Source organism: Bombus bifarius, unplaced genomic scaffold (genome assembly GCF_011952205.1).
Source record: "Bombus bifarius isolate JDL3187 unplaced genomic scaffold, Bbif_JDL3187 scf7180000008265, whole genome shotgun sequence".
Lineage (NCBI taxonomy): Eukaryota > Metazoa > Arthropoda > Insecta > Hymenoptera > Apidae > Bombus > Bombus bifarius.
The window spans coordinates 607,217-619,375 of NW_022884550.1; the positions used below are offsets into that span (position 1 = coordinate 607,217).

Sequence of the window (12,159 nt, forward strand, 5' to 3'; positions counted from 1 at the left end):
GTTTTATAATCATAATATGAATAATAGTATGTTGGAACCTGACTTAATTGATTTTTGAAAATTAATATGCAATAATAAAACTGGTCTTTCTAACTGTCAGGTCTTGTGAAATTATTTTGTTACCAGACAAACACTTTAACTTCAAATCATAAAAAATGTAACAGTAGTTTATTGAAATGTTTTCAATACTAAACATATTATATTAATTATTCAACGAAAAATCACTTTAGATTCTATTAATGCTAGCTTTATGTAATAGTGTATTGAATAATGTTTTTCTGTGATTTATATTTTTATTTGTATAAATTGAATTATATGAAGCAGTCTGTATTTTGTTTATATATTATTTGCGATCAATTAAATGCGGTCGTCATTATCATTTTTATTTTTTTAATGTCTTAAAATGAATACATTTTGATCGATTTATTAATATATGATAACATTTTTTAATTATATTCTCCTCATAAAGAAATACACATTTAATGTAATTAGGAATTTAATCCTAGCTTCTTAGACAGTTTACAGTTAAACGATATACAGTTATTTCGTCCTCTTTATATTCGATATAGACTTTCTGCCATAATTACCTTTTTCAAAGGCCATTTAAAATTTCATCAATTTAAACTGGTAAACGGTACATACTTCTCCTTGAATTGAATAAATTGTATTTGATTTACAACGTTTGGGATCGGATTTAAAATGAGCAGAATAACAATGACATCTATTTGGAAATAAATATCCCATATTTTTTTTAAATTTTCCACATTCTTTTTCTTGGATTGTTATTTCCTTAGAATTGTGTAAGCTTAACTTTGAATCAATATATATCACTGTAGCTCAAATGATGTCGATGGAGCATATATACACGTACCTTTTCACGGAAATCAATTTCTGAGAAAATAATTTTTAATTGCATTTCGCTGCGTAATCGAAATCTTTCGTTTTAACTAAGCATGTTCATTTATTTTCGAATAATGAGATATTCATTCTTTGAAATTTCGTAATATGTTTAACATTATATGTCATTACCCATCAGTAAAACAAGGTCAACAGTGTTTGACTATTAAAAGTTTATATATATCAATCGGATATTCAGAATTTCATCTTATGTTTCATTCAGGAAGTTAAAAACTTTGGAGCGTATCTAATAAGAGGTTTACACTAATTTGATTTTCCTCGCAAATCGCGGACGCAGAACAGCTCTGAATTTTTTTCATTTACTATTAAACTTGAACTTTTGGTAATTAGTAACTACTAACTTCTATTTAGATACATATACCATTATATAGCCATATGTTACAGTGCATGCATGTTATAGTTTCATTATGTTACAATTGGTGTCTCTATTTCGAAATTTAATATAAAAAATTATATAGGTACTTGCAAATAAAAATTTATGCACAAATGTTTTGTTTTGCGATGTGCATTATTTATATCAACTAGTATTTTATTATAATTACAATCAAGATCATGTGAATAACTTGATTATGGATATGCGTGGTTAAATTTATGTGAATTTGTATGATGAAAAAGATATACACTTATATAGGTAACAATATTTCTCAAACTATAATTACAATAAATATTGTAACTTTCACGTATTAGGATATATAATGTATAATAATAATATAATAATAATACTTTATTGTATATCAGACTTTACATTCATTACAAGAAGCTTCCTTGGCACAGTGGATTGGTCTAGTTACAATTAGTATACTTTTTCTTATTTATTATTTTAACTTTGAAATTAATTTGCAATAGTTATTTTAACTTTGTAACATATATTATAATACATAATATGTATATTATATAACATATATAATATAATGTATAATATAATGTATGTTATATATACTATAAACAATTATATATATTTATGTAGGTATATGTGATACACTTGTATGAGGATCTGACATTTGATAATATCAAAAGGAGATTATAAAGTTATTTAGTAGTTTTAAATACATAAGTCGTTCATTTGTTGCAGCAGAATTTGTCTTGCGATAGCCTGGCCTAGATGCATCTAGCAACGTCGTTAGGAAAACTGTAACTGATGGAGAGAAAGGAAGAATGAATAAAGAAAAGGAGAAGAGAGAGTTCGTTGACCGTCAAAGAGAAGTCAGGAGCGTGACTGTAACCGTGACTGTGATCGTAATCCTGATCGCAACCGTGATCGTAACCATGACCGACTTGCTGTTACAAATCTTTAGAAAGTTTTGTGTGTGTTCGCGGATATATGTTTGACTATAGGTTTAGGTTACACATGAATATTATATATGTATGTAAAAAAGTTTGTACATCATATACAATTCCTTTATTTTTTTTCACCACTGACTAGTTAATGGCTTTTATCATTTTTGCGTGTTACAAACTTTCTAAGAAATGATTATTTCTAGTAATTATTAATTACGACAATTCTCGTCTTTCCATTGCAATTTATCCATTTCTTGTAGTAGTGTCCTTTTTGTATCATTTATATTTCTTATCTGTAATTTAACCTCAAATTGTTTTAGTTGACAGAGTGCAATATAGGCTTTTTATTTCTTTCAAACTTTAAACCTTTAAAATACTATTGGCAAAATACTGTTTTGACGAAATAATATTTCATTATTAAATTTGGGTAGCTATAATATAAAATTAGATATAATATAGTAAAAAAGTAAATATAATATAAAATTGAATACAAGATAGCAATTAGAAGCAATTAAATTTTAATATACGAACATTAAAATGATCAAGGACAAAAACTGAAGTATAATTTGTCATAACTACTTCCTTGTAAAAACTTGACAATCCTTATATAAATAACAATATTAAACATTTTGCCATCTGAGTAAGATTAAAATGAAATATATTTAAAAACACCAAATCAACAACAGAACAGAAATACAACAAAAGTAATCGTCAAATATTAAAATTAAATAATTATAAAATGTCGTATTTTTGTCAGAAAATGTATTTTATATTTGCAACAATCACCGCCTTAACTTTTAGTATAATAATTTACCAGGTATTTATATATTTGCTAATAGTATGTATTATATTATGTTAATATTTATTATTAACAACACATACATATACATAATGTATACACGTTTATATAATGTATGTTGTAGCATAAAATATCACAGTATTTTTTATATATGCATATGGGTACACATTACGCTAGAACAATTTTATTTGCAAAAATAGTTTAAGATAGTACATCATTATTTGAATACGTTGATATTTATTAATATAAATAATAAAATATTTAGCTTTAATATCAAGTAATTTATCATGTTATGATAACAAATTGTCAATTCTGTTGTACAAAAATAAAAGAAAAATTAATGAATATTATTAATATTTAATTTAATTTTTAAACCTCTTCAAGGATGAATTCATTACAGGCAGTGAAAGATGATTAGTTTTTATTTTTTAATTACATTTCTTTAAAATATAATGTTTATAAATATTAAATGAAATAGATAATATTTGAAAATATGTTAACACGTGTGAAAATAAACACATATGTCAGCATCCCTCAAATGGTTAAATGTTATAAAATAAAATTATATAATTATGTAAGAAACATTAATAATGAAATGTTTTATGCAAAATAATTGATAATAATAAATTAATAACCAATCTTTTTCTGCTCTGCAATATCAATAATTACGCAATAAATTATTTTAATACCAAATACTATTATTTAAATTATTGATAAAGTAAGATTATAATGAGGTTGATGAGTTTTAAGATCAATATTATTAACAGGTTTACTTAATTCAGAATGGTAACAGATTACATCATCCAGGTATATAAAATGCATCAAGTTTTTAATATCTCTAAAAAAGTATAAAATATAAACCAAAAGTATAAAAATTAAGAAAATATTAGTACATATATTTTTATCATACTTTTTTAGATGTACCCATAATTCTATGGTGGACACCTTTTGGAAATGATGAAAAATTACGGGACTGTGAAAATTATCAGTGTTATTTTACAAGTAACCGATCCTTTCAATATCATAAACAGATAAAAGTAATGTATATACATTTTTATGACTTGTATTAAAGATAAATTTTCGGATATATTGAAAATTTAAGAAATTTCAGCTATTTTCTAAAATTAAGATAGTCCTATTATTACAAATTCGATTAATATTTTGTATTTTTCAAATAGTTGTAAAATAGTATTGGTACTAAATAGAAATTAATTAATTTATTATTACAAAATCAATGATTTATAATTTATTAAATTTAATGTTATAAATGTGCAAATTGCTCATACTTGTTTTCAGCATTATTATTTGAAATATATATCGCTCTTAATTTTCAGAGTTTTCTTTTCTATGGTAGTAATTTTCGAATTAATGATTTACCAAAATGGAAATCCGACGAAATTCCGTGGGGTTTGCTTCATGAAGAATCCCCAAGAAATAATCCAATATTAGTTCAACAGGAAACTCTGAATCTTTTTACATACTCTTCAACATTTAGCAGATTTAGTGATGTACCTCTAACTCTTGCAGATCTACCTGGAATTACAGAATTATTAGGTGAATATAAAGAATTCAATATACATATATATTTAAATTATTAATAATCTGGTCCCGTTTTCATTACAGTATGGTGTTATAAACAGAAGTTGTTTAATTAATAGTAACACTAATACTTCAATTTTACAGATAGAAAATACTTTGTATCTACAAAAGAAAAAACAAGGTTGATGTATAAAAGAAATTTGGCACCATTACTTTATATACAATCTGATTGTGATACTGCAAGTAACAGAGATATTTATGTAGCTGAATTAATGAAATATATACGTATAGATTCATATGGCGCATGTTTAAATAATGCTCAACTTGAGAAAAGGTACAATATTTTTGCAGACTTAAATAAAGTCAATTCTACCATTTGTATTGTTTCTATAAAGAGTTTAACTATAATCTAGGTTAAAGGAAAATTACCTTGAAATATTGAACAGTGAAGATTTTCTTTCTTTTATTGCCAATTACAAGTTTACAATAGCTTTTGAAAATGCAGTCTGCGATGACTATATCACTGAAAAATTGTGGAGGCCCCTTATTGTTGGATCTATACCTATATATTATGGATCACCATCATTCAAAGTATTAAAATTTATTATATAACTATTATTTTTATTGCTTAATAGATTAAATTGATTTTTTTCGAATGAAGATAAATTTCTTGATTTAATTGTATTGATATTAAAAAACTAATCAATGTTTAATTTCATTTAATGTAATTTACATACAAATTTCAGTTTCAAAACTATATAAATATTGGGTAAATATAACGTTATTTGATTTATTAAATTGATATTACTATTCATTATAAAACAAGTCAAAACGGTTGTAAAAATTTGCCTGAAGCCTAGTATTGACAATTTAACGAAATTGTCTATAAATGTAATGAGAATTTTGTAAAAGTAGTCAATTATTCGAAACAAAATTTCTTGTTCTGGGTAAATAAATAATTAACTAAAATAGTTGCATTCTTCAACTCCAACTGTCTAATATAAATATATACATTCAACAAAATTGATTATAATATAATACAGTTTTGATCTTTCTTTTAGGATTGGCTTCCAAATAATATGTCTGCTATATCAATACTCGATTTCAAAAATCCAGTAAATTTAGCCAAGTTTCTATATAATCTTTCCAATAATGAAATTGAATATAATAAATATTTATCCCACAAATTAATTGACGACTATGAAATTGAAAATGAAAGATTAAGAAAGGCATTAGAGAGAAAAGAGGAATGGTTATCTAATGAATTTGGAAATTATGTTGAAGAATTTGAATGTTTTGTTTGTAAAAGCATATATCAACCAAGGAAAACAAAAATTGTCAATAAGAAACATTATAACTGTCCATTGCCAAAAAATCCACTAACAACCAAAACTGATCATTCTAATTGGTGGACAAAACAATGGACTTTAGAAAAATGTGGTGCAAAGATATTAAGTTACCATATGCAAAATAACCTTACAATTAATGAGGAAAATTTTGAAACAGATAAAATGAAGCTTTTTGATAGAAATGAATGTTAATTTATTTATTTTTAATAAATTGAAAATTTACTATTTTATATATTTAGTAACAGATTGTAATATTAGTTGCATACTTGTGTATGTTTTGTTTTTATTTGTATTACAGAACTTTTAATATGTGAACTGTATTTTTATAATAAAGATAATATCCAAAAAGCTATTGGAAACACTTTATTTCTTGATTTTCAAATATCATTTAAAGGGTAACTATATATTTACCTATATAGTTACCATTTCTAAATTATGTTCTTAATATAATATTAAATATAAAAAAAAAAAAAAAAAAAAATGAGAAGGACTCAAAGCAACATTAGGGTATTATGCTACAATCTACTATTTATGATAGTACTCACTAAAAAACGGTTAAAATTACTATGTTATTATGATGTTTGCTGTTGCAATAGAAGTTTTAATGGCAAATAGGGAGACCTGGTACCAGGAAGATGTAATGAAATAAGAAGAAATTGTTAAAAAATGTCTTTTAGTTCTTCCAATAGTAGATGTTCAAAAATTTCTAATTCTATGTGTGAATACAGAATGAAATAGTAATAATATTGTTCATGGTTTCTAACTATCGTTCTAGAAGCTATGATGAATAAAATAATTAGAGTCAAAGTTCATATTATAATATATTGTTCATGTATATAATATGAAATTAGCTCATAATATAATATGAAGTTCATATCTTGTATTATTAGAAACGAATTTGATATTAGGCATATATTCTATTTTCTGGGCAAATAGCCTGTATGACAAAACAATGTTATAAAGAAATAAGTATTTTAAATCAGTATTCTACATACCAATTTAACTGAGACGCGACAAAATTTAAAAGCAAGCTCAGTTCATGGCCTTATTTTGCAAAATAGGAGCAGGTACTTTCATTAAATCACAAAGATGATTTCTTATGGGTCGAAGTTCAGATACTGATTGTTCCCAGTCAGTGACATTTAATTCAGTCAAAATTTTCATTAAATCTTGTTCTGGAAGATCCATTTCTTCCCCATAAAGAGTTAAAGCTTCATATGTTCTTAATGCAGCTACTTTCCGTATGCATTTATATTTATGACAAAGAAAAATACTTAACTGACAAAATGCTCTTTTTGCAACTGGTCCGTGTATCTGTAAAAACTTGTTATTAGTTCAAGATCATTTTATTATTTTTAATACTAAACATTGGAATATACTAACTACCTGTAAGAGCTGACAAAATACATTTATACTGCTAATTAACAACTTAGTATTGTTCGTATTTTTTATTTCTTGTTTAAGCAGTATTAGAATTTGTTCTGCAATTTCATTTTCAAAATCATCAAGAACGACTTGGATACAACCGGAACTAAGTAAGCGATCTAAGAAAGCTAGCATTGATGTAATCATTCTTTCATTTTTGTGACTTTCCTCAAAAATATTTAAAATTTTATAGCATAAACTTTTGAGACCCAATTCATCTAATTCTTGTAAATAAGAAAATAGGGAAACACTAGAATATTTAACCTGAAATGAAAAATCGAAAATGTTATACAAAAGATCGAATATTAAACATAATATATAATTCATTATATTTTCATTATAATTCCATACCAAAGATTCACTTAAACCACCAACACTAAATATAATTCCACGTAGAAGATTCATTGTATAAGGAGGATAAGATAACATTTTAATAAATCGTGGAAAAGTAGCAGATTCCATTCGCCATTCTATATTTTCTTTACATTCATCATAAGGAAAAATAGTTTTTAATTCTGCATGATATGGAATGTTTGGTAAAAGAGGATCATTATGAATAAGAGCACTGAAAACAATTCCGGCTTGCGCTCGAATTCCATCAATTCTTTCAACAGCTTGTTGTGCAATTCCTCCAATTATATTTGCCATTAAGTTTTCATTTAATACAGAAAATAATTTTGCTTGTGATACTAAGTTTGTTAACATCTGAAATTATTTAAAGAGTTTTAATTTAAGTAAACATATGTATATGTAAATATGGGATATTGAAGATATTTTTACATGTAAACCAGTCATTGCTGCTTCTCGTACCCAAGCTCCTATATCTCCACGGCTATCTATAGTATATTCTTTCAATGCCAATAAATAACAATCATATAAGTTGTGAATATATATACGCCATTTATCTAAAAAATATAAAACATCATTTAAACAATATGTGAAGAATTAATTAATTAATTATTCTAAACTCCAATTTAAGAAATAACAAACCTGCTTCTTTTACTCCCAGAGTTTGACAAACCATTATTAATGCATGAATAGCTTCTTTCCTACTTTCTGCCCATTTTAAAGAATTTTCTGATATTTCAGTACATTTAATGAGAGCTTCTATTATATCTTTTACTCTTTCACAAATTATAAATAAAGGGAAATAGCCTACAAAAGAATGATTATTATTTAATAAATAAAATAAATACCATATTATGTTAAAGGTCATAATTGACATAATAGACCTAACTTTACGTATACTATGAAATACATCATACGATACCTTCCACAATAAAATTTTTAAGAACGTTTTCACATTACCTATAGCCTGTGCAAAGCCTATTCGAACAAGTTGATTACTTGATTGTAAATTATCAAGGTAACGATTAATAACAATATTGCGATCTTGATTATCCATGTTTGCATAGTATTTTCGGAAAAATTCTGTATGTGCTTCAGCAGCTTTCATCTTTACTACAGATACTTCATGACCCAAACATTCCTCTAAAAGATTTTGCCAGTCACCTTCAAAAATAATATTTGTTTATTTACACTGTGTTTAAATAATATAATATATAATATAATATATTGTAATGAAAATATAAAAAGTATTTTCATATACTATCACAAAACATTATCAAATAGGAATTAATATTTTGTTTTACAATTTTGTTATAGATGGTTAACACTTTGTGAGTCAAACTTTAATTATATTTTCAGCATAAATTTATTAATTGTTGTAAATTTTTATGAATATTATATAATATTATATATGTTTTTATGTATGAAAATTTATAATACAAGATATCAAACTTACAAATAATTTCAACGGAAATTGGAAAATGAACAATAGAGCACTTTTTTATGAGCACAGCACATGCTTGTTTCATTAATTCTCCTCCTAGACCTTTGAATTGTCCTCTTTTCCTAAAAATGTTAACTATGTTTCTGACATTTTCCACAGCTGATAGTCCAATTATATCTTCAATTTTTTCATTGCAGCAATTATACAATGCTTCCAAGATTTCTGCAATAGCTAATACTGCACCATGTCTAATATTTAAATCAATAGAATTTAACATATCTAATAAATTTAATAAAACTGTATGCTTAATATAATTAGGATCAATAGATGTTAGATTGAAGAGGGCTTTGGCTGCAAGTTCTCTAATTGCTGTATCCCAATGTGTAACTTTTCTTGTAATCAAATGATCAATCAAAGATTTTGTATACTCTTCATATTGTGCAATTTGTGCACTAATTTTTAAGTATGCATGATTTCTAACTCCAACTTCAAAATAATCAGCAATTGTAAGTATCTCTATTCCATGTGGAAAATTTCCTTGTCTTCCTACATTTTCTTGGAATGCTGCAGAAGCAGCTCTTCTACAATTAATTTCTCGATCAAAACAAGTAACAACTACTAACATAGCTGCAATTTCTTTTACATATGGTTGAATTATATCAGAATCGTATGCTCTTGGAAATGACCAGCAAATATAACATGCAGCATCTCTAATTAAATATCCAATTGAACCATAAGCTCTTGGTTCATCAAATACTAAGGCTTGAAGGACAACTGGTATCACATCGTTTAGACGATGAGGAAGAAGAAGACCACGTCTTCCTAATTCTGCTAATGCCAGACAACCACCATGCCAAGCAGCATCCGATTCACGACCACAAAGAAGATTTAGCACAAATCCTACAACCTCATCTGCTAAATCCATTGGCAATCTTGCTGTTATTCTACCAATTCCTTTTGCAGCAGACCACCGTATTGTAATTGCTTTATCTCTAAGACCTTGTATAAGTTGTTCAATTATATCTTCTATTGCTGATGGAATGTCCCGGTCATCATGATTCGATGAAACATTTTTAATATCCTCCATACTTTCTATAATGTTAGAGTTAGTATTAATATTAGGATCTAGACATATAGGTCTACTAGTTCTTTGATATCTCCATGGAGCCAATTTTGTTCCTAGTAACACCAATCCAATTCTTTGTACAATTTTAATTCCAAACTTCCGAATAAGATCTGCAGGATTATCATTCAGATGAAATTCTAAAACTTTATCCAAAATCATTTGAATATATGGTTTAACATCTTCTCTTGCACTGTGTTTTAATATAGCTGCTATAACTGCTAATGGACCATGTCTCAAAGGATCAGTTTCTACACATTGTAAACTCCATGTTATCATTTCTTTCAAATACAACTTTTTTACATCTGATCTTGATAAAAAATTGGCAATTAGAAAAACTGCAGCTACTGCACAAGCGTCCTTTGATACGCAAAATAATTTGCATATTTTCAATATTCTAACTATTATTGTTTGCTCGGAATTAGTATCAGAAACTTCTAAACGTGAGAGTGGAAATGGTATCTTTGAAATTATAGAAAGCCAAATTAAAAGTACATAACGAGTTTCCCATGTCTCCACATCATTTGGATCTTGTTTTTCTAACATTCGTAAAACAGGGAAAAGATCTGCTACCTGTATCAAATTAAATTATATATTTGGAGATTAAAATATAAAAAAGAAAGAGAGAGAGAGAGAGAGAGAGAGAGCGGGAAAGGGGGAGAGAAAATGAAGTTAAAAAAATTAAAGCATCTGCATACCTCATGTGGAAGGTATGTAACAATCTTCTTGTATGTTTTAACGGACATAACAATGAAAATATATTTAAAAGCATTATGCCGCATAATTTCCGTAGAATTTTCATCTCTGATAATACCAATCAGTGGCTGTAGAATATCATCCAAATAAGGATCTAGCAATTGCCTTTGATCCTGATATTGTGATAAGATAAAATTAAATCGGTCTCGATTCTTTTCAATAAGGCTCGGAGAAAGATCCACCTTTTTTAATTCAGTAATTAAAAAAGTCACTTCGTCGATTTCTTTAAAAGCACTAAATCCACAACCAATTATTTCCGATTCTGGACAATCATTTAACACCATTTTTTTTATTCGTCACGTTTCGTGTTATTCGGAAAAACGACTACGATCAATTACAATTCATTCCTATACGATTACGTTTACGTATGACAGCCCAAAAATATGAAGAACAGATTCTTTCGAACGATTTCACGAAAAACGATGCTAAATGGCGCATGCGTGGCTGTACAATAAACCTTTTATGAGTTTATGTAGCTTACACAAATATCCAATTTGTATTTATTTGAGACAGTTTATTATAAATAATGGAATGTCTTCTTTAAGAATATAGGGTTTCTAAAATAATGTTTCAATTAATCATAAGGTCTAATTCGAAAAAAATGTATGAACTGAAAATTAATAACATTTGACAATTACATTATGAAAACGATATTTGCTAGTGATACATTATCTGTGCAATAGAAACTTTGTATGAAAAAAATGTTATTCTATATTTTTGATCTATTTTTTCATATAGAATCACCCTTTTTCCAATTATACCACTAGTTACAGAGCATTCTATACATAAGATTTGAAATAAAATAATAGAATTATAAAGTAACATTTTTTCCATGTTTTAAGGTTGTGAGATCATTTCTGAACAACTTTATTACTGTTAATTGAATTTATTTCTCTGTCAACAAAATGTAATTTTGAAAAGAATTAAAAGTATCAGGTAAAAAACTCATTGCCATTAAGTGGTCATGTAATTTTAATTTTGAATTTTACATTATATATATATAGTTTCTATAAGAATATAGACATTAGTTTGTAGCAGCAGTATGATTAATTATTTTTTGTCATTAACAGTTTTAATAATAGGTACTTTAATTATAATAAAAGATGGTTTAATTTTAATGATAGTCACTTTAATTTTAAATATAAACTGAAATGAAATTATTTAAACCATTCATATCTTT

At 26.3% G+C, this 12,159-nt stretch overlaps 2 protein-coding genes across 5 annotated transcripts; one reads left to right on the forward strand and one right to left on the reverse strand.

Moving 5' to 3' along the window:
* Positions 1 to 1,955: 1,955 nt before the first annotated feature.
* Positions 1,956 to 6,081, forward strand: LOC117211915 (alpha-(1,3)-fucosyltransferase 10). 3 transcript variants are annotated; one of them, XM_033456240.1, is made up of 7 exons: positions 1,956 to 2,293; positions 3,763 to 3,802; positions 3,914 to 4,032; positions 4,330 to 4,549; positions 4,679 to 4,868; positions 4,948 to 5,125; positions 5,596 to 6,081. In XM_033456240.1, exons 1-7 carry the CDS (start codon positions 2,240 to 2,242, stop codon positions 6,073 to 6,075), a joined length of 1,281 nt encoding a protein of 426 aa, XP_033312131.1. In that variant the 5' UTR covers positions 1,956 to 2,239; the 3' UTR covers positions 6,076 to 6,081. The 3 variants fall into 3 exon arrangements, with proteins under 3 accessions (XP_033312131.1, XP_033312132.1, XP_033312130.1); XM_033456241.1 differs by having other exon boundaries at positions 1,957 to 2,281; XM_033456239.1 differs by lacking the exon at positions 1,956 to 2,293 and adding an exon at positions 2,696 to 3,013.
* LOC117211913 (tubulin-specific chaperone D) lies at positions 4,216 to 11,472 on the reverse strand. 2 transcript variants are annotated; one of them, XM_033456235.1, is made up of 10 exons: positions 10,922 to 11,472; positions 9,113 to 10,796; positions 8,617 to 8,820; positions 8,299 to 8,463; positions 8,119 to 8,213; positions 7,660 to 8,013; positions 7,270 to 7,572; positions 6,879 to 7,197; positions 4,964 to 5,096; positions 4,216 to 4,528 (listed from the first exon to the last, which is right to left on the reverse strand). In XM_033456235.1, exons 1-8 carry the CDS (start codon positions 11,261 to 11,263, stop codon positions 6,916 to 6,918), a joined length of 3,429 nt encoding a protein of 1,142 aa, XP_033312126.1. In that variant the 5' UTR covers positions 11,264 to 11,472; the 3' UTR covers positions 4,216 to 4,528; positions 4,964 to 5,096; positions 6,879 to 6,915. The 2 variants fall into 2 exon arrangements, with proteins under 2 accessions (XP_033312126.1, XP_033312124.1); XM_033456233.1 differs by having other exon boundaries at positions 8,089 to 8,213; positions 10,922 to 11,263.
* Positions 11,473 to 12,159: the final 687 nt, after the last annotated feature.

Coding starts and splice junctions, on each gene's coding strand:
- LOC117211913 (XM_033456233.1), bottom strand. CDS start 11,263: ATGGTGTTAAATGATTGTCCAGAATCGGAAATAATTGGTTGTGGATTT. Junction 8,214..8,298: donor TCTGGGAGTAAAAGAAGCAG/GTTTGTTATTTC, acceptor TATATTTTTTAG/ATAAATGGCGTATATATATT. Junction 8,014..8,088: donor CAGCAATGACTGGTTTACAT/GTAAAAATATCT, acceptor AAATAATTTCAG/ATGTTAACAAACTTAGTATC.
- LOC117211915 (XM_033456239.1), top strand. CDS start 2,936: ATGTCGTATTTTTGTCAGAAAATGTATTTTATATTTGCAACAATCACC. Junction 4,869..4,947: donor AATGCTCAACTTGAGAAAAG/GTACAATATTTT, acceptor ACTATAATCTAG/GTTAAAGGAAAATTACCTTG. Junction 5,126..5,595: donor ATGGATCACCATCATTCAAA/GTATTAAAATTT, acceptor TCTTTCTTTTAG/GATTGGCTTCCAAATAATAT.